Source organism: Piliocolobus tephrosceles, chromosome 17 (assembly GCF_002776525.5).
Source record: "Piliocolobus tephrosceles isolate RC106 chromosome 17, ASM277652v3, whole genome shotgun sequence".
Lineage (NCBI taxonomy): Eukaryota > Metazoa > Chordata > Mammalia > Primates > Cercopithecidae > Piliocolobus > Piliocolobus tephrosceles.
The window spans coordinates 11,438,062-11,460,504 of NC_045450.1; the positions used below are offsets into that span (position 1 = coordinate 11,438,062).

General features: G+C 47.5%; 1 protein-coding gene across 1 annotated transcript in view; it reads right to left on the reverse strand.

Annotated features, from left to right (window-relative positions):
- LOC111555239 overlaps window positions 1-22,443 on the reverse strand; it is a 151,804-nt gene that overhangs the window by 76,104 nt on the left and 53,257 nt on the right. The window contains exons 21-28 of the mRNA XM_031934456.1: window positions 18,514-18,680; window positions 16,436-16,595; window positions 16,103-16,182; window positions 8,680-8,866; window positions 7,540-7,695; window positions 7,041-7,174; window positions 6,450-6,608; window positions 4,577-4,757 (exon numbers count right to left, since the gene is read on the reverse strand). Of these exons, the coding sequence (XP_031790316.1) occupies window positions 4,577-4,757; window positions 6,450-6,608; window positions 7,041-7,174; window positions 7,540-7,695; window positions 8,680-8,866; window positions 16,103-16,182; window positions 16,436-16,595; window positions 18,514-18,680 (1,224 nt within the window). The remainder of the gene's footprint in view (window positions 1-4,576; window positions 4,758-6,449; window positions 6,609-7,040; window positions 7,175-7,539; window positions 7,696-8,679; window positions 8,867-16,102; window positions 16,183-16,435; window positions 16,596-18,513; window positions 18,681-22,443) is intronic.

The window sequence follows — 22,443 nt, forward strand, 5'->3', positions numbered from 1 at the left end:
TGAGGTCATGGTCATTCATTTATTTCTCATTACATTGGGCTGGACCAAGGGTCATGTGCCAGTGTATAGATTATGTTACTCTGTTGCTTTCAGACAGAATTGGGATCCAGGTTCTAATTGTCTCCCAAGTTCAAGACCTGGATCAGAACCAGAAGAGAGCGGCTACTGCTGCAGGAGGCTAGGAGCTGCTGGAGGAAAGGCAGGAAACAGACCTAGAGCTGACCACACACAGGGTTCCTGATCAAGGGCGCCTCTCTGGGTACTACAGGATCCTGCACAGCCTATGGATTGGGGAGCCCACAGCGGCCCCTCAAAGTGAATGGGGATGGCACAGGCCTGGGTTTGGAACTCCGGAGCTGGAAGGACAACTGCATCTGCCCAGGCAGGACTTGAAAACATTTAGTCCTTCCATCTGTATCCCAAAATCCTGTGTAGAGCCTTTCCATGAGGACAGGGCCAGGGCTGGCTCCTGGGTCTCTGGATGGCCTCATGGGTCATCTGGTAAAAGTTCTGCAAACTTGTCACCATCTGGGGACATTCCTGCCAGTTCTCCATGCCCTTCTGTGTGAGACACTAGGCAACTGCTTTAGGCCATTCATGATTCTTCTTCCTCAACTCTTCAAATTCAAGAGATTTCTAATCTTTTAGAAAACTCTAGATCTCCAGTTACTCCAAAGGTGAATTAACTGGTCTGATGATTTTTCTGGTTTCTCAGTTTCTTTTTCCTTCTTTACTTCCTGAGGGCTTCTAGTCATTTTAGTCAGATGTCTCACTTTCTCCACTTTTATTCCTGAGTTTTCTCCTGGGATCCTTGTTATGGGCATTCTTAGGGCCTAACCCTGGGTTGGCAGAGAACTAGCACTCACCCTCCCCTAATGGGATCCAGGAGAGTCAGAGGCACCCAAGTGTGGAAATGTGTTCTCTCCTCCTTGTTTCAGCATGTCTCTTACTCTAAGTTTTATAAAAGGATTTTAAGGAGAGTAGATTTTTTAGACAAACTTTTAAATCTCTGCTCCAGAATATGAGATCCCTAACTTTGCTAAACTGCTGGTTTTAATTAAGTCCTCAGGCAGCTTCTGAGTACACTCAAAACATAATTACCCTGTTTGAAAACAGGGTAACCAATATTTTGAGCAGCCGACTCAAACATAAACACATATCCAAGGCTGGCTTAGCATTTGGGGGAAAGCCTCCAACAGGAAATACAGAAATAAAAAGAAAAAAGAAACTCGGAGGAAACAGATAAAACTCTCCGAAATTCTGTAACTTACACTCTAAGGGAAGACAATTGCATTCATGGAACAGGATGATTTAAGGAAGGAACAAAAAAACAGACCTCTTGAAAATATAAGATAATCCAAAATAAAAATGCCAGTGGAAGGGCTGGCATATGAAGTCGAGGAAATCGGCACTTAAATAGAACAAAAGGACAAAGAAATAGAACAAAAGAGAAACAAGGAGGACAGGTGTGGTGGCCCACACCTCTAATCCTAGCACTTTGGGAGTCAGAGGCAGGAGGGTCACTTGAGAGCTGGAGTTTGAGACCTGCCTGGACAAAATACTGAGACCCCGTTCTCCAAAAAAACAAAAAGAAAAGAGACAAAAATAAAAACAAGTTTGAAAAGAGAAACAGAGAAAATATTAGAAGCTCAGTTTTCTGAGGACCGACATCTAACCAACAGGAATTTCAGAACAAAGAAAGGAAATTCTCAAAGAAACTGTAAGAGAAAATTACCCAGACCAAAATGACATGATTCCAAATTGAAATGCCCTATGTTAAGAACCCAGTACAACAGAGGAACATAGGTCCATACTAAGGTACCTCGTAATGAGATTTACCACCACCAGGACTAAGACGAGCTCCCAAAAGCTTCTAAGACAGTGAGAAAAGGGTCACAAACAAAATATGCTAAATCAGAAAAAGCATCAGATCTCCCAATTAATTCACAACAATGGAGCAATGCCTTCAAAATCCCAAGAGAAAATTATTTCCAACCTAAAATTCTCCACTCAAACTCCCCCAGTATTACCAACATTTAGGGTCTCAAAATATTTGTATTCTGTTATGGATTAAATTGTGTTCCCCCAAAAGATTAACTGAAGTCTTAATCCCTTAATACCTCCCAATGTGACCTTAACTGAAAATGAGCTCATTACAGATATCATTAAGTCAAGATGATATCATAATAGAAGAGGACAGGCCCTTAACCCAATAGAACTGATGTCTCTATTAGAAAAGAAAAATCTGGACACAGACACACACACACAGGAGAATGCCATGTGACAAAAGAGGCAGACATTAGAGAGGATGCGGTTGTAAGCCAAGGAACACCAAGCTTCAATATCCATCACCAAATGCTTGGAAAAGGCGAGGGAGGGTTCTCGCCAGAGCCTAAGAGGGAACATGGCCCTGGGGGCTCCTTGACTCAAACTTATGGCCTTCAGAACTGTGAAATAACAAATTTCTGTTGTTTTAAGCTGCCCAGTTTAGTAATTAGTTATAGAAACCCTTGGGAATGAATACACCTCCCATCTATGATTTCTCTGGAAGCTACTGAAAGATGTACTCCATCAGAACAAAGGAATAAACCAAGAGAGATGACACAGGTTTAAGAAAAAGGGGTTGTGACCCAGAGGAGAAGTGAAAAGAAATCCAGGTTGATGGAAAAGGGAGGCTACAGAATCACAACTGTGCAACTGGTCTACTTTGGAGCAAGACACAGGCTCCAGGAAGAGGGTCCCCAAGAAAAATATCAGAATTAGTTGAAGTCAATGAACCATCTGATGTGTCTGACCACCTGGAAAAAAGTTTTGCAATGCTGCTGAAATTCTGTAATTAGTAGGCAAAAATTATAGCAAACTAATCAAATAGAAAAATAAAGGCAATTACAAACTCCAGAAAAAAACAAAAAGTCACCAAGATAGTACACCATATATCTAAGCTATGTAAGACGTTTATAGTTATAATTCTGTAAGCATCAGATGGTAACAAAATGTAATTCTTTTAAGAAAATAGGGAGAAATACGTATTTGAAAGGGGCACTAATCTAAGAGTTAAATTCTTATCCTCTCTAGTAAGAAACCTATGGAGAATGACCAAAGCTGAACATTCAAGATATAACAGCATGATTATATTATTTTAAAAGATGGACAATATAAACAGAAAAATTGGCTGAAAGAATTGAGTGCCTGCTGTTTTAAGCAAGACTTGGGGTAGGGGTCATGCACAGCAGCTCACACCTGTAATACTAGCACTTTGTGAGGCAGAAGAACGTAGATCCTTTGAGCTCAGGAGTTCAAGACCAGCCTGGCCAAAATAGTGAAACTCCATCTCTACTAAAAATACAAAAATTAGCCAGGTGTGGTAGCACACACCTGTAATATCAGCTACCCGGGAGGGTGAGACAAGAGAATAGCTTGAGTCTTGGATGCAGAGGTTGCAGTGAGCCGAGATCATGCCACTGCGCTCTAGCCTAGGTGAGAGAGTAAGACTGTCTCAAAAAAACAAAAACAAAAAAAACACAAGGTAGGCAGGTGTGACACTGAGGATATATTTCTCTCATAAACTTTAATCAACTTTTAGAAAACGTAGTTCAAGTCCATACAAAAGCAAAGAGCATAATACAATAAGCCCCCATGGGACCCAGCTTTGACAATGAGCAACTCACAGTCAAATTCACTTTTAAACAAGTTATCACTTCAATAAAAATAAAAATTGAAAAAATAATTCATGGATAAACTATGGTGAATTCTTTTTTTTTTTTTTTTTTTGGAGATGGCGTTTCACTCTTGTTGCCCAGGCTTGAGTGCAGTGCTGTGATCTCCGCTCACTGCAACCTCTGCCTCCCAGGTCCAAGTGATACTCCTGCCTCAGCCTCCTGAGTAGCTGAGATTACAGCTGCCTGACACCACGCATGGCTAACTTTTGTATTTTTAGTAGAGATAGGGTTTCACCATGTTGACCAAGCTGATCTCGAACTCCTGACCTCAAGTAATCCGCCCCCCCTCAGCCTCTCAAAGTACTGAGATTATAGGCATGAGCCACCATACCCAGCCAGTGGATCCATTTTCCATTTTTTAAAAGTGAGAGACAGTATTTTCCAGACACAAAGATCCACAAATGCAAAGGCCCTGGAGTGTGTCTGGGGAGCAAAAAAAGGCCTCCAAGCCTGCAGGATAATGAGCAATGGGAAGAGTGGGGTGGGACAAGGCTGGAGAAGGAGGCAGGGACCTGACACTTGACTGGCAAAGGTAAGAAGTTAGGATGTAACTATAAGCATGACGGGACTCTTTAAAGATAAGGGTTTTCGTGTGTTTGTTTCTAAAATTAAGACAGGTTCCCACTATGTTGCGCAGGCTGATCTCAGACTCCTGGCCTCCAGAAGTCCTCCCGCCTCGGCCTCTCACAGTGCTGGAATGACAGGTGTGAGCCACTGTGCCTGGCCCAGTTTGAGTCTTGAGTTAGCCTAGCCAATAAAAGGAAAAGGTGTTCCAGGAAGGAGGCATAGCTTGAGCAAAGGCCTGGAAGTCTGAAATCTGAGCTGCTAGCCAAGGAGGCCCCACAGCCAACACTCACCTTCCCACTTCCACAGGGTGGCCCGAGATGTGTCCTTCCACTGCCCGCCTGCCACAAACAGCGGCCGCCCATTGTACTGCACCTTCAGGTGACTGCTTCTCTCCACATAGGGCAGGCGGAGGCTCAAGTGGTGCAGCTGCACACGGCAATCCACCTGCCTCTCAGGCACCTGCAGCACAAACTGGAGAATGCCCACCCCCCCACCCAAGATGTCAATGGGATCATGCCATCCCCGGCCTAGAATGTGCCCAGGAAATCGAGGCAGCAGTGAGCCAAGATTGCACCACTGCACTCCACACGAGCAACGGGAGTGGAACCCAGTCCAAAAAACAGAAAACAAGGAGCTTTGGTAAGGATGTGGAGAAATCTGAATTCTCAAAGGCTGATGGTGGGAAGGTAAAATACTGCAGCTACTGTGGCAAACAGTGTGGCAGTTTTTCAAAAAATTAAAGATCGAATTACCATATGACCCCAGCAATGACACTTCCAGGTGTATATACAAAAGAACTGAAAGCAACTGAAACAACTGAAAGCATCAGTTCATAACAGCATTTATTCACAATAGCCAAAAGATGGAAGCAACCCGCATGTCCATCAACGGATGAATGGATAAATAAAATGCTGTCTATACAGACAATGGAGTATTCAGCCTTAAAAAGTAAGGAAATTAGGCCGGGCGCGGTGGCTCAAGCCTGTAATCCCAGCACTTTGGGAGGCCGAGATGGGTGGATCATGAGGGCAGGAGATCGAGACCATCCTGGCTAACACGGTGAAACCCCGTCTCTACTAAAAAATACAAAAAACTAGCCGGGTGTGGTGGCGGGCGCCTGTAGTCCCAGCTGCTCGGGAGGCTGAGGCAGGAGAATGGCGTGAACCCGGGAGGCGGAGCTTGCAGTGAGCTGAGATCCGGCCACTGCACTCCAGCCTGGGCAACAGAGCGAGACTCCATCTCAAAAAAAAAAAAAAAAGGAAGGAAATTTGACACATGCTACGATATGGATGAAACTTGAGGACATGCTAAGTAAGCCAGTCAAAAAATGGGCAGGAAAGGTGTGGTGACTCACACCTGTAATCCCAGCACTTTGGGAGGCTGAGGTGGGTGGATCACCTGAGGTCAGGAGTTCAAGACCAGCCTGGCCAACATGAAGAAACCCCGTCTCTACTAAAAATACAAAAAAATTAGCGAGACATGGTGGCAGGCACCTGTAATCCCAGCTACTCGGGAGGCTGAGGCTGGAGAATCGCTTGAGCCCAGGAGGCAGAGGTTGCAGTGAGCCAGGATTGTGCCACTGTACTCCAGCCTGGGTGGTAGAACAAGACTCAGTCTCCAAATAAATAAAATAAAATAAAATAAAATAAAATAAAATAAAATAACACAAATAGTAAATTTTACATGACATATATTTAACCACAATTAAAATCAAAGTTAATATTTAAAAGACCATTTGCAGGACTGGATCCGAAAAGGGAAAAAAAATTCTAAACCAATTTTTAAATAAACATATAAGGTTAAATAGTGCTGTTTAAGAACCACCACCTGTTCAGCTGCTGAACACACCATCATTCCTAACTCAGCGAAAGACCCCACTCTCAGGGAAAAGCTGAAAGTGAACCCCTCTTTCCAAAACGCACTTTTACAGGTGGAAATCTGTGTTTCCCAAGCCCTCCTGCCAGTCCGTCCTTGGCACTCTGAGAAGCGTTTCTCACCCCTGGGGACATGGGGCTGGAGGTACAAAACGGAAAGGCACCAAGGCTGAGTTTCAGTTGGCTGCATCCTTGCAGCCAGGGTAAGAGGGCCATGCGTGGGTTCCCCAGCTCCCACCATCCATGCTGGACTCATGGGGCACGGCTCTGCTGCAGTGGCCGGGCTCACCTCCATGAAGTGATTGCTCACGGCGGGCCCTGAGTCATTCTTGAAGGTCTGGCTGACGCGGAGATGCCTCTTGTTGCTGTTCTTGTCCCAGTGCTTCCCGTAGCTCACCTCCAGCTGTGAGTGCAGGTGGCCTGAGTCCTCCTTGTGCCAGAACTGGACCTGGGACACACATGGGTGGTGAACTGCCCATGGAGGCCCTGCCCACCCAGTCCCTGGGCCTCCTCACAGCCACCCACTCCAGGGATATCAGCTTGGTTTTCAGAAGAGACGGTTCTGTAGCAAGCACTATTTTGGTTTGTTTGTTTTTAATTTATTATTTATTTATTTTAGAAACAAGAACTCAGTCTCCCACCCACGCTGGAGTACAGCGGCGCCATCTTGGCTCACTGCAACCTCTGCCTCCTGGGCTGAAGCATTCCTGGACGAACGGATGTAAGACTGAGGCTGAAGTTCCAGCCCCGGATCCATTCCCATATGGCTATGGGATTGTGAGCAAGTCCATCTCTTCGGAGATGAGCTCAGGGTACTCAAATCACCACTTGCCTGACTCTGGTGCTCTCTCTGGATGTCACACCTGGCCTGGGCACCCACCTTGTGGCTGAAGGCTGGGATCTGTGTGCAGTGGAGCTCATGGCCCAGCTCCAGCCTGTAGGCGCCATTCGAGCTGCTCTCTGCCTGCAGCTTCTGGCTGGTGCTACACTCGTGTGCCGGCTGCTTCGCCTGACCTGTGCGGATTGACCCAGAGACCCCTGCCCACCTCTGCCAGGCAGCCCTCCACCAAGGCTCCAAGAGTTGGAGGGCCTGGCCCAGCCTGGCCTCAGCCACACCCCCATGCTCTACTCCACCTGTCACTCTGTTAGAACCTGACCATGGGGAGGTCTTAAGAGATGGATGAATGTCCCCTTAAGAGACACACTTTTTTTTTTTTTTTTTTAATGAGCAGGTACTCAATCCTACTCAGAGCCAACAGAATGACTAATGGAAAACGCCATGGTGACAGCGTATCTTAGCTAACGGAGCCACAGCCCTAGGAAACAGAGCAGGCCCTGTCACCTCCACCTGCCCCGCAGCCAGGCATGCAGCACCTTACCCAGGAGGCTGTACTGGATTCTCAGGGAGTTGGTCCAAAGCTGGTCCCATTGCTGCAGCAGGCCAATGGCACGCAGCCCCACCAGCCCTGGCACGAAGAGCTCGGCACCCACGGTGGCCACCCACCGTCCATCCTCCTCCTTCCTCTCCAGCAGTGCTGCAGGGACAGAGAGCAGGCAGATGAGAGGGCCAGCCCCCCGGGACCAACACCCCCACCCCCAGGCAAAGAGGGGACTCGGGAATCACGAGGGGCCTTGGCATTGGGGGCTCCTTGAAGAGCCAACGCATGTGTGCCCTGCACAACAGGCCACAGACAGGCCTGATCATAGCTTACTGTAGCCTTGACCTCCCAGGCTCAATCGATCCTCCCACCTTAGCCTCCTGAGTAGCTGGAACGACAGACATGTGCCACCACACTCGGCTAATTTTTGTATTTTTTGTAGAAGCAGGGGTCTCACTATGTTGCCTAAGCTGGTCTTGAACTCCTGGGCTCAAGCAATCCTCTCCACCTTAGCTTCCCAAAATGCTGGGATTACAGGCGTGAGACACTGCGCCTGGGCCAAAAATAAAGTAGAAAAAAACAATATCGAACAAGACAGAAAAGAAAAGAAATAACAGTGCATGGTGGGTTGTCAGGTCAATTTCACCTTTGGAAGCTTCTGAGACACAGAAGCTCAGCCAGAACACACAGGTGAAACTGAGCCAGCTGTTATGACTCCCAAATGCCCACATCAGAGGGTCGACAGCCACTGCTCCAAGTACCCCCAGCCCCAGCTCCTGTCCTTACCTTGGAATCTTCCAGAACACCCATGAGAGGCACACCCAGGCGCCACCACCCCAACTCCAGCACAGAGCCAGCACCTGATCCGGCTTAAATGCCCAGTGTATTTTAGGTCAAAATGTTATGTGTTTCTTATCACGGATCAGAATAAAAACACTCCAAAAGCTGCTATGTTAAGGTTTGTGGATGCAGTTGGAGGTTGGGGGAGGTTCTGGGGGCTCACACGGAGACTAGATCCTCGCTTAGGGGATGTTGATATTAAGAGAGGCTGCAGTGATGAGGAGCATAAGGAGGCACTGAGGCCACCACACCTTAGCCTGGCCACAGAGCAGAGGGCGCAGAAAGAGTTTCATCTCCTACCTGTCACGTGGGCTTGGTCACTCAGTGGACGGCTCAGCGATGCGGAGAAGGCCAGCTTGCTGCCCGCCTGCCATGTGACATTCCCGGCAAAGACGATGGGGCTGCCCCTCGTCACCAGTTTCACCTCCAGCTGCGCCTGGAACCACTCGGCCTCACCACCCACGGCTGGCTGCAGGTCACTCCAGCCCTGAAAAAGCTTCAGTGTCACCTGGGAAGTCAGGCTTGGCCAATAGGCCCAGCCCTGACCACATGAGCTAGGACCAAACAGGGCAGGAGACAAGCCAGCTAACAGCCTTCTACACCCATCCTTCCCCAGTTTTTGTTTTTCCTTGAGACGGAGTCTCACTTTGTGTCCCAAGCTGGAGAGCCGTGGTGGGATCCTGGCTCACTGCAACCTCCACCTCCTGGGTTCAAGCGATTCTTCTGCCTCGGCCTCCCGAGTAGCTAGGATTACAGGCACGAGCCACCACATCCGGCAAATTTTTTAATTTTTAGTAGAGATGGCATTTCACTATGTTGGTGAGGCTGGTCCCAAGCTCCTGAGCACAAGTGATCCACCTGCCCTGGCCTTCCAAAGTGCTGGGATTACAGGCATGAACCACTGTGCCCAGCACTTGCCCAATTTTTTAAACTCTGGATTTCTCAAAATTAGAAACCTGAATTTCAAACTTAGACATAAATACAAGGGACTCCTCTTCTCTTGTCCCTATTGAACGGGTTTAGAATCAACTACTTCTGCCACCTCTGCTGCCTCACCAGCTGGAGCCCCGATCATCTGCCCGTCTCACTGCAACATCCTCCTGGCTCTCCCGGCTCCCATCCCGCCGCTGGCAACTGATCTCCACATAGCAACCAGACACGTCGAATGATGGCACACTAGCCTTTCTTACGGTACAATCCAAAGTCCTTGTGAAGACCAGCGAGGCCAGAATTTTCTCTTTCGGTCAGTGGTGCAGACCCAGCCATGAGAAGACACTGGCAGATGCACCATGGGGACAGCTCACTACACACTCCACGGCCCCACAGAGAAGATTCTCTGGAAAAGCCATGAGCAATTGCAAATATAATCTTTCATGGCCCTGCCAACCTGCAGTCCCCCAACCTCACGCCCCTCTGATGGCCACCAGCTAGTCAGTTTACCCAAAAGACGTCAAAGCAACACTCGCTATTACCAGACTGCCACTACTTAACGCTCTTTCCCTGCTCCCCACAGATGTGTGTGTACGAATCTGTGTGGTTGTGTGTACAGATGTATCTACACGGATATCTGTGTATACAGGGGTGTGTACAGGTATGTATGCATACAGACATGTGGGTGCACCCAGGTGTATCTACGAATGTGTTTGTACATGGATGTGTATGTAGACATGTGTATGGTCATGTTTGTGTATGAACAGATGTATACGGACGTGTAAAGAGATATATATGGAAGTATATATATGAATGTATGCACACACATATGTCTACATGTGGACTGTGTGAATACGCATGTGTGTACAGACGTGAACAGATATGTATATAGGGATGTGTGTGTAGATATGCATACAGATAGGTGTATATATACGGATGCATATATATGAACGTATATCCAGATGTGTCTACATGTGGATGTTCGTGTATGTGAATATGGATGTGTGTAGGGACACGCATGTGTATGGACACGTATGTGTATGGATGTGTGTAAAGAGGTGTATATATAAATGCATGTATATGCATGTGTACAGATGTGTGCACATATGGATTGTGTGAATACGGATGTATACGGACATGTGTGTATGGACATGTGAACAGATATGTATGTATATGGATGTGTGTATATAAATGTGCATACAGATATGCCTACAATTAGATGTGTATATGCAATGTCCTCCTAACTCTCCTGGCTCCCATCCCGCCACTGGCAACTGATCTCCACATGGCAACCAGATACGTCAAATGATGGTACACTAGCCTTTCTTATGATACAACCCAAAGTCCTCGCAAAGGCCAGTAAGGCCAGAACTTTCTCCGTTGGATGTGCACACAGATTTATGTACGAATGTTTGTACATGGATGTGTCTGCATGTAGACGTATGAACATGCGTGTATGAACGTATGTATGTGTAAAGAAGTGGATATATGGATGTGTGTATATGAATGTATGCATACAGATATGTCTACATGTGGATTGTGTGAATACAGATGTGCGAATATGCTAGATATGAATATGGACGTATGTGAATATGCATATGTGTATGGACTCTGTATAGACATGTGTACAGATATGTATATGGATGTGTGTATATATGAATGTAGATGTTCATGTGTAATAGATGTAGATGTTCATATGTGTAAACATGGGTGTGTGTATGGACATGTGTATGAACATGTGTATGGGTATGTCACATGTACATGGATGTACATGCGTGCACACACGACTACAGAGACACACCCTTCTCCTTCTCTTTTTACAGAAACAGACGCTGGCTCTCTACTCTGCTCCCAGCTTTTCCTCCTGGCAGGCACATTATAGCGATGGCTTTCTCCAGTCTGGACCAGAGGCTGTGTAGTGCTCGTCAGAGCTTCCTCAAGGCGCACGTGAACAGGGCGAACACAGAATTTCCCACCCAAACCAGAACACTTTGCAGTTAAAGAGAACACTAGTTGTAAATGTGTCAGGTCAGCAGGCGTAACCTGGGGCTCTCCAGGCAACCCAGGACCCAATCCCTGCACACTAGCGTGAGGAGGCACGGAACAGAACACTTTTCCCTAAACCAATCTTAAGTCCCATAAGCTTTGAGACAAGTTGAACCCAAGCTCTGGCACTTTGTATTCATGAGCTCATCTGCCTCAGTTTCTTCATCTTGTATGGGGTTACAGAGAGGACTTGAAGGGGGGACCTCATGTCTGCTGAAACAGGCTCCAGAAAGTTCTGGAATTCCAGAGCTCCAGCTGTTACCGTAATTGGGATGAGTCTGGGGCAGGTGGAACTAGAATTTCTCCAAAGGCAAACGTTTGCAGGCTACAGACAGCTCTATAAGGACCAGCAGAAAGGTCCGCGGGGAGGTAGAGGCAATTTGTGCTTGTACATTTAACAAACAACTAGAAGTTCGAGGGTCCCTGGTAATTCTGGAAATGAGGCATAAGTCTCAGCCATCAGGCAGGTGAGGCTTTAGGAGGAGGAGAGCTCTCCCCTGACATAGATCTTCTCCCAACCCAGGCTGACGGCACAGCTAGAAGTAGAGAATGTATTTTTGCAGCAAGAGATCCAGCTCCAGCTTCAGATGCTCCACTACAGACACTGGGAACTGAGGCAGAATCAGGAGATCCACTGCCAAGGGTGCCCAGCAATCATGCCTGGTGGGATCAAGTCTAAAACTGCTATTTGTACCCTGGCTTTGGTGCAGTGGCACGATCTTGACTTACTGGAACCTCCACCTCCCAGATTCAAGCAATTCTCCTGCCTCAGCCTCCCGAGAAGCTGGGACTACAGGCGTGTGCCACCATGCCCAGCTAATTTTTGTATTTTTAGTAGAGACAGGGTTTCATCATCTTGGCCAGGCTAGTCCCAAATTCCTGACCTCAAGTGATCCTCCCACCTCAGCCTCCCAACATTTGTATACTTTTTGAAGTCACAGATCTGCTTGAAAAGGGGATGGAAGTTTTAAACCTTCTCCGCAGGATGGAGGGCAGACACAAAACTTCAACAGAATGACAGGGGCTTCAAGTGACTAAGTTTTGACCAGGTACCCTTGGGTAAGAACCCTAGGAAAGCACCTGCTAAGATGAAAACAAGCCTAGACAACATAGTAAGACCTCATCTTCACAAAAAAAAAAAAAAAAAAGAAAAAAAAAAAAAATAAAGAAAGAAAAATAGAAGGGCATGGTGGCACAGGCCGTAGTCCCAGCTACTTGGCAGACTGAGGCAGGAGGATCGCTTGAGCCCAGGGATTTGAGGCTGCAGTGATCTAGGATCATGCCACTGCACAGAAGAAGATCTTATAAAAGAAAGAGAAGGCGGGGGATGGGCAGAGAGGGAAAAGAGAGACAGGCAAAGAGACAGGGAGAAGACATGGGGGAAAGTGTGGGAAAGGGTGGGAAGAGAAAGGGAATAGACAGAGGGAAAGAAGGGAGAGAAAGGAAAGGAAGAAAAGAAAAGAGAAAAAACATAAAAACCTTGTGGCCAGGGAATTCCATTGTTAAGAATTTACTCTGCAGAGAAAACAGTGCTCACGGCAGAATATTTGTAAGAGCGGAAACCTGGCAAAAACTCAAGAGCCCTTCATTATTAAACTAGCTGAACAAATTCCATTCCACGGACTATTACACAGTACACAGTCATTCGTGCTACACAGGAGGCACTTATTTTCTTTAAAGTGGATACATTAACTCCATGTGCTGACTGTGTGCATAGATCATCTCAGAAACGAATCACCAATAAAACCCTAACAGTGGTTGGCTTTCAGAAGGGGTGGGAGAGAAGTTTTAAGGCTACACCAGCACCAACCAATACAACTTTCTGTAATGAGGGCAATGTTTCAGGGCTGCATGAAGTTTTGGAGCATCTGAAATGTGGCCCATGCAGCCAAAGAACCAAATCTTTAATTTTCTTTAATTTTAATTCATTTAGGGTTTTTTTTTTTTGAGATTGTCTCTCTCTGTTGCCCAGGCTGGAGTGAAGTGGTGTGATCTTGGTTCACTGCAACCTCCGTGCCCCCACCCCCACAGGTTCAAGCAATTCTCCTGCCTCAGCTTCCCAAGTAGCTGGGATTACAGGAGCCCGCCACCACACCTGGCTACTTTTTGTATTTTTGGAAGAGATGGCGTTTCGCCAAGTTGGTCAGGCTGGTCTCGAACTCCTGACCTCAGGTGAGCCACCTCCCTCGGCCTCCCAAAGTGCTGGGATATAGACATGAGTCACTGCACCCCGCCTCACTTAGATTTCAATAAACATGTGTGCCACTGGCTACCATATGGGAGAGTCAGTTCTATACCCTTTCATAGCTTTTGAACTTTGAATCATTTAAATGCATTGCCTATTTAATTGTAGAATGTAACAGTATTTAGATTGAATCTAAATGAAATCTACAACAGAATTTAAATTGCATCAGCACATGCTGGTCTAAAAAGATTATGACGGTGTATGTACACATATGTGTATTACGTGTGTATGTATATACACATATATATATACAAGCACACACACACACACACACACACACACATACATTTTTTGAGACAGAGTCTCGCTCTGCCACCGAGACTGGAGTACAGTAGTACAAAATCATCTCACTGCAACCTCTGCCTCCTGGGTCCAAGTGATTCTCCTGCCTCAGCCTCCTGAGTGGCTGGAATTACAGGCGCCCACCACCACACCCAGCTAATTTTTTGTATTTTCAATAGAGATGGGGTTTCACCATGTTGGCCAGGCTGGTCTCGAACTCCTGGCCTGAAGTGATCCATCTGCCTTGGCCTCCCCAAGTGTTGGGATTACAGGCATGAGCCATGGTGCCCAGCTGCCAAGGTATATTTTTGCGTAAAAAACAAAAGCAAAAACAAAAAAAAACTCCTTACAGGTTTAAAAAAAGAAAAAAACTGGGAAACTGGGAGTGGAGGCTCATGCCTGTAATCCTAGCACTTTGGGAGGCCAAGGTGGGCAGATTCTGTGAGCTCAAGAACTTGAGACCAGCCTGGGCAACGTAGTGAGACCCCATTTTTACAAAAATATAAAAAAACAGCCAAGCACGGGGGCACATGCCTGTAGTCCCAGCTACTCGGAAGGCTGAGGTGGGAGGATCCCTGGAGCCCAGGAGGTCAAGGCTGCAGTGAGCCATGTTTGCACCTCTGCACTCCAGCCTGAGCGACAGAGCAAGACCCTGCCTCTAAAAAAGAAAATAAAAATAAAAAAACAAAACCTAAGCATGAAAACTAGGTTTTTATGCTATTGTACAATGTGTGCCTCCCTCAAAACTTGTTACATCATCACATCACCCACCTGATATGAAAAAGAAAAAATAAAACCCAGAAACCCAAACTAAAAATATTTGCAAATCTATAGTGTTACGGGTTGCACTGTGTCTCCCTGCAAGATGCTGAAGCCCTAAGTCGCAGTATCTGTGAATGTGACCTCATTTGGAAATAGGGTCTTCACACATGATTAAGCTAAGCTGAGGTGATAAGGGTGAACCCTAATCCCGTGTGCCTGATGTCCCTATAAAAAGGGGATGTGTGGACATCAGGCACCTACAAAGGGAAGATTATGTGAAGATGGAGACAGAAGACCATCTCCAAGCCAAGGAGCTCTGGAGGTTTCTAGAATCCAGGAGCGAGACCTGGGACAGATCCTCCCTGATAGCCTTCACAGTGGGGGAAAAAAAAAAAAAAACCCTCCATTTCAGACTCCTGGCCTCCAGAACTGTGAGAATAAATCCCTGTAGCTGAAGCCACACAGTTAGGGTACTTTGTTAAGGCAGCTCTAGGAAATGAATACAGCTTTCTCGGGACGTGCATCAGTATTTCTGCAGGAAATTTGGGATGCGGCATGCTTTAACTTACAATTTATACCTTTCTCTATTTCGAATTCTTTTTTTGAGAGACAGGGTCTTACTTTGTCGCCCAGGCTGGAGTGTAGTGGCACAAGCATGACTCACTGCAGCCTCAACTTTCTGGGCTCCAGCAGTCCTCTTGCCTCAGCCTTCCGAGTAGTTCAGACTACGGGCACACACCACTGTGCCTGGTAACTTTTTTAAACATTTTGTAGAGACCGGGTCTTGCTATGTTGCCCAGGTTTATCTCGAACTCCTAGCCTCAAGTGATCCTCCCACCTTAGCCTCCTAACTTTCTGTAATTACAGGTATAAGCCATTAAACCTGGCTTTTATTTTTATGTATGTATGTATGTATTTATTTATTTAGAGACAGAGTCTCGCACTGTCTCCCAGGCTGGAATGCAGTGGCATGATCTCAGCTCACTGAAACCTCCGCCTCCTGGGTTCAAGTGATTCTTTTGCCTCAGTCTCCCAAGTAGCTCGGAATACAGGCACCCGCCACCACACCTGGCTAACTTTGTATTTTCATCAGAGGCGGAGTTTCTCCTCCATTTGGCCAAGCTGGTCTCGAACTCCTGACTTCAGGTGATCCACCCGCTTCGACCTCCCAAAATGCTGGGATTACAGGCGTGAGCCACTGCATCCCGCCTGAATTCTTAAAAGCATGTTTTTGTGTTATTAATACACATTTTTAACATCAATGACGGTGGAATTTGAGCCCATTTTTTTCTTCTTTATACATTTCTGGGTAACAGAACTAACACTTGTTAACCGGCAGGTAGAAAGGGAAGATCCCAGAGGTGGTGGCAATAGCTAACAGGGCTCTGGGACCCGGGCGGGAAATCCCTGGGGAGGTGGCAGGTGCAGACACAGGTGGGCCAAGGGTGTGGAGCAAACCTTGATGTAGTAGACATCCCTGTCATCCAGTACCAACTCCAAGTGACCCACGTGGGCACTCCCAAGAGCCTCCATCTTTCCTGGGGGTACAAAACGAGAGTTTAGAGACAAGCGTTCAACATCTGGATCTGGCCCCTCCATTCCCCTGGGAGGACCGCCTGCCCATTTTTTAATTTCTGAGCCTAAGATGCAGCACCTGTAAAATGGGGCTGGATTTAGTGCTGACCTCAGGAGGTCACAGACAAACCTATGAGCCAGCTCACTGTAGGGGCCCAGCCCTGGGTATGGCACCGAGTCAGGGGCGCAGTGAGCAGGGAGGGATGTTGACATTACCATCCAGCTCGATTTTCTTCTTGGGATGGAGAAGCTTGAGCCGGAACTTGCTCTGGGGCAAGCTGTAGCTGACGTCCACCCCGACATCCCTTGGCACTTCTGACCCCGGCGTGCCCATGAAGATGTGGGCTGTGGCTTCTTGAGGGAACCAGCTGTCCTTCTAGAAACAGCAGAGTCCTCAAGATTGAGAGCCTCTACCTCCACCCTTCAGACATTTGCACTGTTGTCCTCACAATTCCCCAATCAGGAGTTTCTCGGGCTTGAAAATCGCCTGCAGAAGTGTAAAGCTCTGCAGCACAGCCCAGGTCCACGCCCACAGGATCACAATTTGTTCAGCAAATGGCCAGGGAGAAGCAGCTGCAGGGCACACCCCTGGCATCCTGCACAAACCCCTCCCATCATTTTTTGTTTTGAGACCGAGTCCCACCCTGTTGCCCAGGCTAGAGTGCCAGGGCATGATCTTGGCTCACTGCAACCTCTGCCTCCCAGGTTCACGTGATTTTCTTGCCTCAGCCTCCTGCGCAGCTGGGATTACACGTATGCACCAACAAGCCTGGCTAATGTTTTTGTTTTGTTATGTTTAGTAGAGACGGGGTTTCACCATGTTGGCCAGGCTGGTCTTGAACTCCTGACCTCAAGTGATCCACCTGCCTTGGCCTCCCAAAGTGCTGGGATTACAGGCGTGAGCCGCTGCACCCGGCCTCTCCCATCCTTTTAACCAGCTTTCTGTCCTTGTCCCCCAGCTTCTGCAAGCTCTGCACTTCCTGGCTGTCACCTGCGGGCTCCAGAACATTGCCCTCCAGCACTGCAGCCAAAACTCCCAGCACCCTAGCCCAGAAGGGAACATGCTGTGCAAGTGCCTCTTGCTCCGGGGCTCCCCGTGGGGCCAGGCTAAGGCTGCAACTACACCTGCAATTGCACCCCTCTCAGCATCTTCCCCCGGCCTGTCCTAATTTCTCCACTCTTACTGGGTCCCCCAGAGCCTTTTCTTAATAAATCACTTGTACCCCAGTCCAAGGCTTGGGTCTCTTTTCAGGAAAGTGCAGCCTCAGCCACAAGCCCCGTTCTGAAATCCCACGGCAGTGTACATTTGTTCAACACCAATAGAGACGCGCTGCTGAGTGGAAGATGACTGAGCATGAGACGTGCAGAGTCCCTGCACCATGCGTCCTAGAGAGGCACAGGACCACCAGACACAAGAATGGTAAGACAGCAACCTCTGGTGAGTGTGCTGACAGAGTCAATGGTTTAGGAGCCCTGACTGGGGCACTGGTCTAGACAGGGGGGCCTGGGAAGGCAGCCTCTGAGGGGTCCCATTGAAGGACACTTGAAAGGAGCAAGGGAGGGAGTTAGGTGGATGTGCCGGGGAAGTGTGTTCCCGGCAGAGGAAACACTAGTGCAGAGGCCCTGGGGCAGGCATGTGCATGGCCTTGAAAAAGGGGCCAGCGTGTCTTCAGGGCAGTGAGTCTGGAGGACAGTTAGGGAAAGAGGCCAGCAGGGGCGGGACTACCAAGGGCCTGTGGGTCTTACTCTAAGGGTAACAGGAGCCATTGCCGGGCGGTCCATGCAGAGGAGGGACACGATCCAGGTAGGATTTCAGAGGGCCCATCTGGCTGCTGGTTAAGATGGTAAGGAGACCAGAGCAGGAGCTGGGGGATCAGACAGGAGGCTGCTGAGTGCCTCCTCTGGACCAGATGCTGATGACACAGGGGTAAGTAAAACAAACCCTGAATCTGCTCCCAGGAACTGAGTCACCAGCAGGGAAGACAGGAGGGAAGAAACGTGGATGTCTTAAGGCAAGTCACAAAAGAGTATGATGTGTTCTGGGGTAACCAAGGCAGGCTTCCCTGAGGCAGTGACCTCTGAAATAAGATCTGAGGACGGATTCAGAGTTAATGCATCATACAGCCCCAGATAGAGAATCACTATGTGCAAGGGTCCAGAAGAAACCTACAGCAAGAGCAGCGCAGCCCAACAGCGCCACAGAGGAGCCCCACATCCTTTTGGGTGAGCCCAGTGCTGACCTAAGGAGACCCACAACATGGCTGAGAAAGACAGGGCTGTTCCCTAGGGCCCACCTGGGGCTGCAGGGTATAGGCAGCTTCCAGCAGATACTGTCGGAGACCCGGGTCCCGCTTCTGCAGCGTCACGGCCGCGAACACAGGCAATGAAGAGAGCAGGTAGGGCTGTCCAGGCACCAGCCAGGTCACTTCAGTGCACAGCCGCCAGCCCCAGGTGTAGGACACTGCAGAGAGAGGTAAGCAGGCAGCACTGGTCAGTGGACACCCACAGGGCTCTGGGCATGGGTGCCCACAGTTGCCACATCAGCAAAGAAAGCACTTCTCTGATTTCTTCTGAAGAAACGTACCATGTAGACAGGAATCCTGTGAGGCAGTGCTGTGTAGACCAGAGTTTCTCCACTTCAGCACTACTGACATTTGGGGTCAGATCATCTTATCTGGGGGGCTGTCTTTGCATTATAGGATGTTTCGCTGCATCCTGGGTCCCTGTCCGCTAGATGCCAGTAACCCCTACCAACAATCAAATATTTCTGCACATATTACCAAATGTCTCCTGCGGGGTCAAAACTGCCCCAGCTGAGAACCCCTGGTAGACTTTTTTCTTTTTTTTTTTTTTTTCAGACGGAGTCTGACTCTGTCACCGAGGCTGGAGTGCAGTGGCACAATCTCAGCTCACTGTAACCTCTGCCTCCCAGGTTCAAGTGATTCTCCTGCCTCAGCCTTCTGAATAGCTATATCCTAGAGAGGAGGCACAGAACCACTACACACAAGAACAGGTAAGACGGCAGCCGCCCGTGAGTGTGCTGGCAAAGTCAATGGGTTAGGGGCCCTGACAGAGGCGCTTGTCTAGACAGGGGGGCCCAGGAAGGCGGCCTCTGAGGGGTCCCATTGAAGGACACTTGAAAAGAGCAAGGGAGGGAGTTAGGTGGATGTCCCAGGGAAGAGTGTTACTGGCAGGGGAAACACCCAGTGCAAAGGCCCTTGGGGCAGGCATTAGTATGGCCTTGAAAAAGGGGCCAGGTGTGTCTTCAGGGCAGCGAGTCTGGAGGAGAGTCAGGGAGGGAGGCCAGCAGGGGCGGGACTGCCAAGGGATGATTACAGGCAGGCGCCACCATGCCTGGCTAACTTTTGTATTTTTAGTAAAGATGGGGTTTCACCATGTTGGCCAGGCTGGTCTTGAACTCCTGACCTGAGGTGATCTGCCTGCCTTGGCCTCCCAAAACGCTGGGATTACAGGCATGAGCTACCGTGCCTGGTTCCTGGTATACTTTTTAAAAAGAATGTCAGGCAATACTGTGTAGAACACAGGCCCTGGAGCAAGAATGCCTGGTTGAAATTCTAGCTCAACCACTTCCCAGCTGTGTGACCTTGGACAAATTACTTAATCTCTCTGGGTCTCAAAGTTTCTTTTTCATTATTATTATTGCTATTATTCCCTTGACTCACTGTAAGGGCGTCAGTGTTTCTCATCTTATACTGCTAATGGTAATAGTTCCTGTCTCATGGCATATCTGTGAGGATTAACAGGTCAGTAAGTGTTGAGAACAGCACTGGGCCTACAGTAGTAACTCTTATCCCGATTATAAAAATGTACTTGTTAGCTGGATGTGGTCACTCATGCCTGTAATCCCAGCACTTTGGGAGGCCAAGATGGGCACATCACCTGACGTCAAGAGTTCGAGACCAGCCTGGCCAACACAGTGAAACCCCATCTCTACTAAAAACAAAAAAAAATTAGCTGGTCATGGTGGCAGGCACCTGTAATTTCAACTACTCAGGAGAATCACTTGAACCCAGGAAGCAGAGGCTACAGAGAGCCAAGATTGTGCCACCGCAGTCCTGTCTGAGCAACAGAGCAACACATTGTCTCAAAAAAAGAAGTACTTGTTGCAGGAAGTTAGAAAAATTAGAAAGATTTTTAAAATTTTTTCTGTATATGTTCTGTATTGTAAATGAGTTTATTTACAATTCTAAATACAAGTTAAACGCAAAAAAGGAAAATTATCAAGAAGCAAAATTTATATCTCTTCATTAAAAAGAGCCCTCCCCAACCTTACTCATATATATATATATATGTATACACATATACAGACACAAGTATATGTATATACATATATACACACACATATATATGTGTGTATATATATATTGCAAGATGTGCTATTATTTGGCACATTTACTTCCTGTCTTTTTACCCAGTTGAGATCATATTCAGTGTTGCTGCCTTATACTTGGTATTATTATTAAAGAAGTTTCTCATTAAAACAGTTCACTCATAATGGAGTTTAAAAGTTTGGAAGGCCAAAGCAGGCAGATCACCTGAGGTCAGGAGTTTGAGACCAGCCTGGCCAATGTGTTGAAATCCTGTCTCTACTAAAAATACAAAAATTAGCCAGGCATGGTGACATGCACCTGTAATCCCAGCTACTTGGGAGGCTGAGGCAGGAGAATCACTTGAACCTGGGAGGCAGGGGTTGCAGTGAGCTGAGACTACATCATCGCACTCCAGCCTGAGTGACGAGAGTGAAACTCTGTCTCGAAAAAACAAAAAGAAGTTATGCAGTATGTCAGTAACTTACCAACCCAGGAGCCAGCAAACATTCTTGGTAAAGGGCCAGATTGTTTAGTCAGTTACCTAACTAGCTAGCTAGAGGCAGATCCTCCTTGGTCACCCTGGCTTGAGTGCAGTGGCATGAACACAGCTCACTGTTGCCTCGACCTCCTGGGCTCAAGTCATCTTCCTGTCATCCTTCCAAGTAGCTGGGACTACTGGTGCATGCCACCATGCCTGGCTAATTTGTTAATTTTTATAGAGACAAGGCCTCACTATGTTACCCAGGCTAGTCTTGAACTCTTGGACTCAAGGAATCCTCTCACCTCGGCCTCCCAAAATGCAGGGATTACAGGCATGAGCTAGCTATCCGCCGGCCAGATAGTCAACATTTTATGCTTTGGGGTCATAAGGTCTAGCTTGCAACTACTCAGTTCTGTTGTTGTGGGACAAAGCTATAGGTTATATGCAAATGAAGTGGGTGTGGCTGTGTTCGCATACAACTTTCTTTCTGGACACTGAAATTTCAATTTCATGAAGTTTTCATGATACAAGATATTCTTCTTTTGACTCTTTTTAACCACTTAATGTAACAACCTACCCTTAGCTCACTGGCCCTTATAATTAGCCATTTTGCCTACTCTGGAATATTTGAGTTGCTTCCTATTTTTTGTTCTAAATAATGATACAACGAACATCTCTGTGCACAGAGGGTTTTTAAGTGATTTTTGCTTTGCTTTTATAGGGTAGAGTTCTAGAAGCATTATCATTGACTGAAGTGGTCGGTAAAGGACAAGAAAGCCAGGTGCAAGTGGCTCATGCCTGTAATCCCGGTACTTTGACAAGCTGAGGCAGGTGGATAACTTGAGCCCAGGAGTTTGAGACCAGCCTGGATAACGTGGCAAAACCCTGTCTCTACAAAATACAAAAACAAAAAACAAACAAACAAAAAAACCAATTAGCTGGGCAGGGTGGTTAGTGCCTGTAGTCCCAGCTACTCGGGAGGCTGAGGTGGCAGGATCACTTGAGCCTGGGGAGATGGAGGCTTCTGTGAGCCATGATAGCACCATTGCACTCCAGTCTGGGCAACAGAGACCCTGTCTCAATAATAATAATAAAAGTACAATCTTGGGATCCCAATTCGCTATACTGAAAGGAAAAAATTAAGCTGGAAGCGGAGTCATGCAAAAAGCTGCCTTCTCTTTTGTTCCTAAGCAGGTAGCTACAGATAAAAGGTTAAATATTTGCACAGCTATTCTATGTTCACCTTATCTTATGTAAGGTGTTGATTTATTTAGCAAGGATGAATACCTAAGTGACTATTCCCCTCCCTGTTCCTTTCCTCTTGCAGCCTGTGGGTTCAGTCATGTGGACCATACCTTCCCTCTTTCCCCCCCCCAGCCTTCTTTTCCCCTTTAAACAAAGGGAGGGAGAGC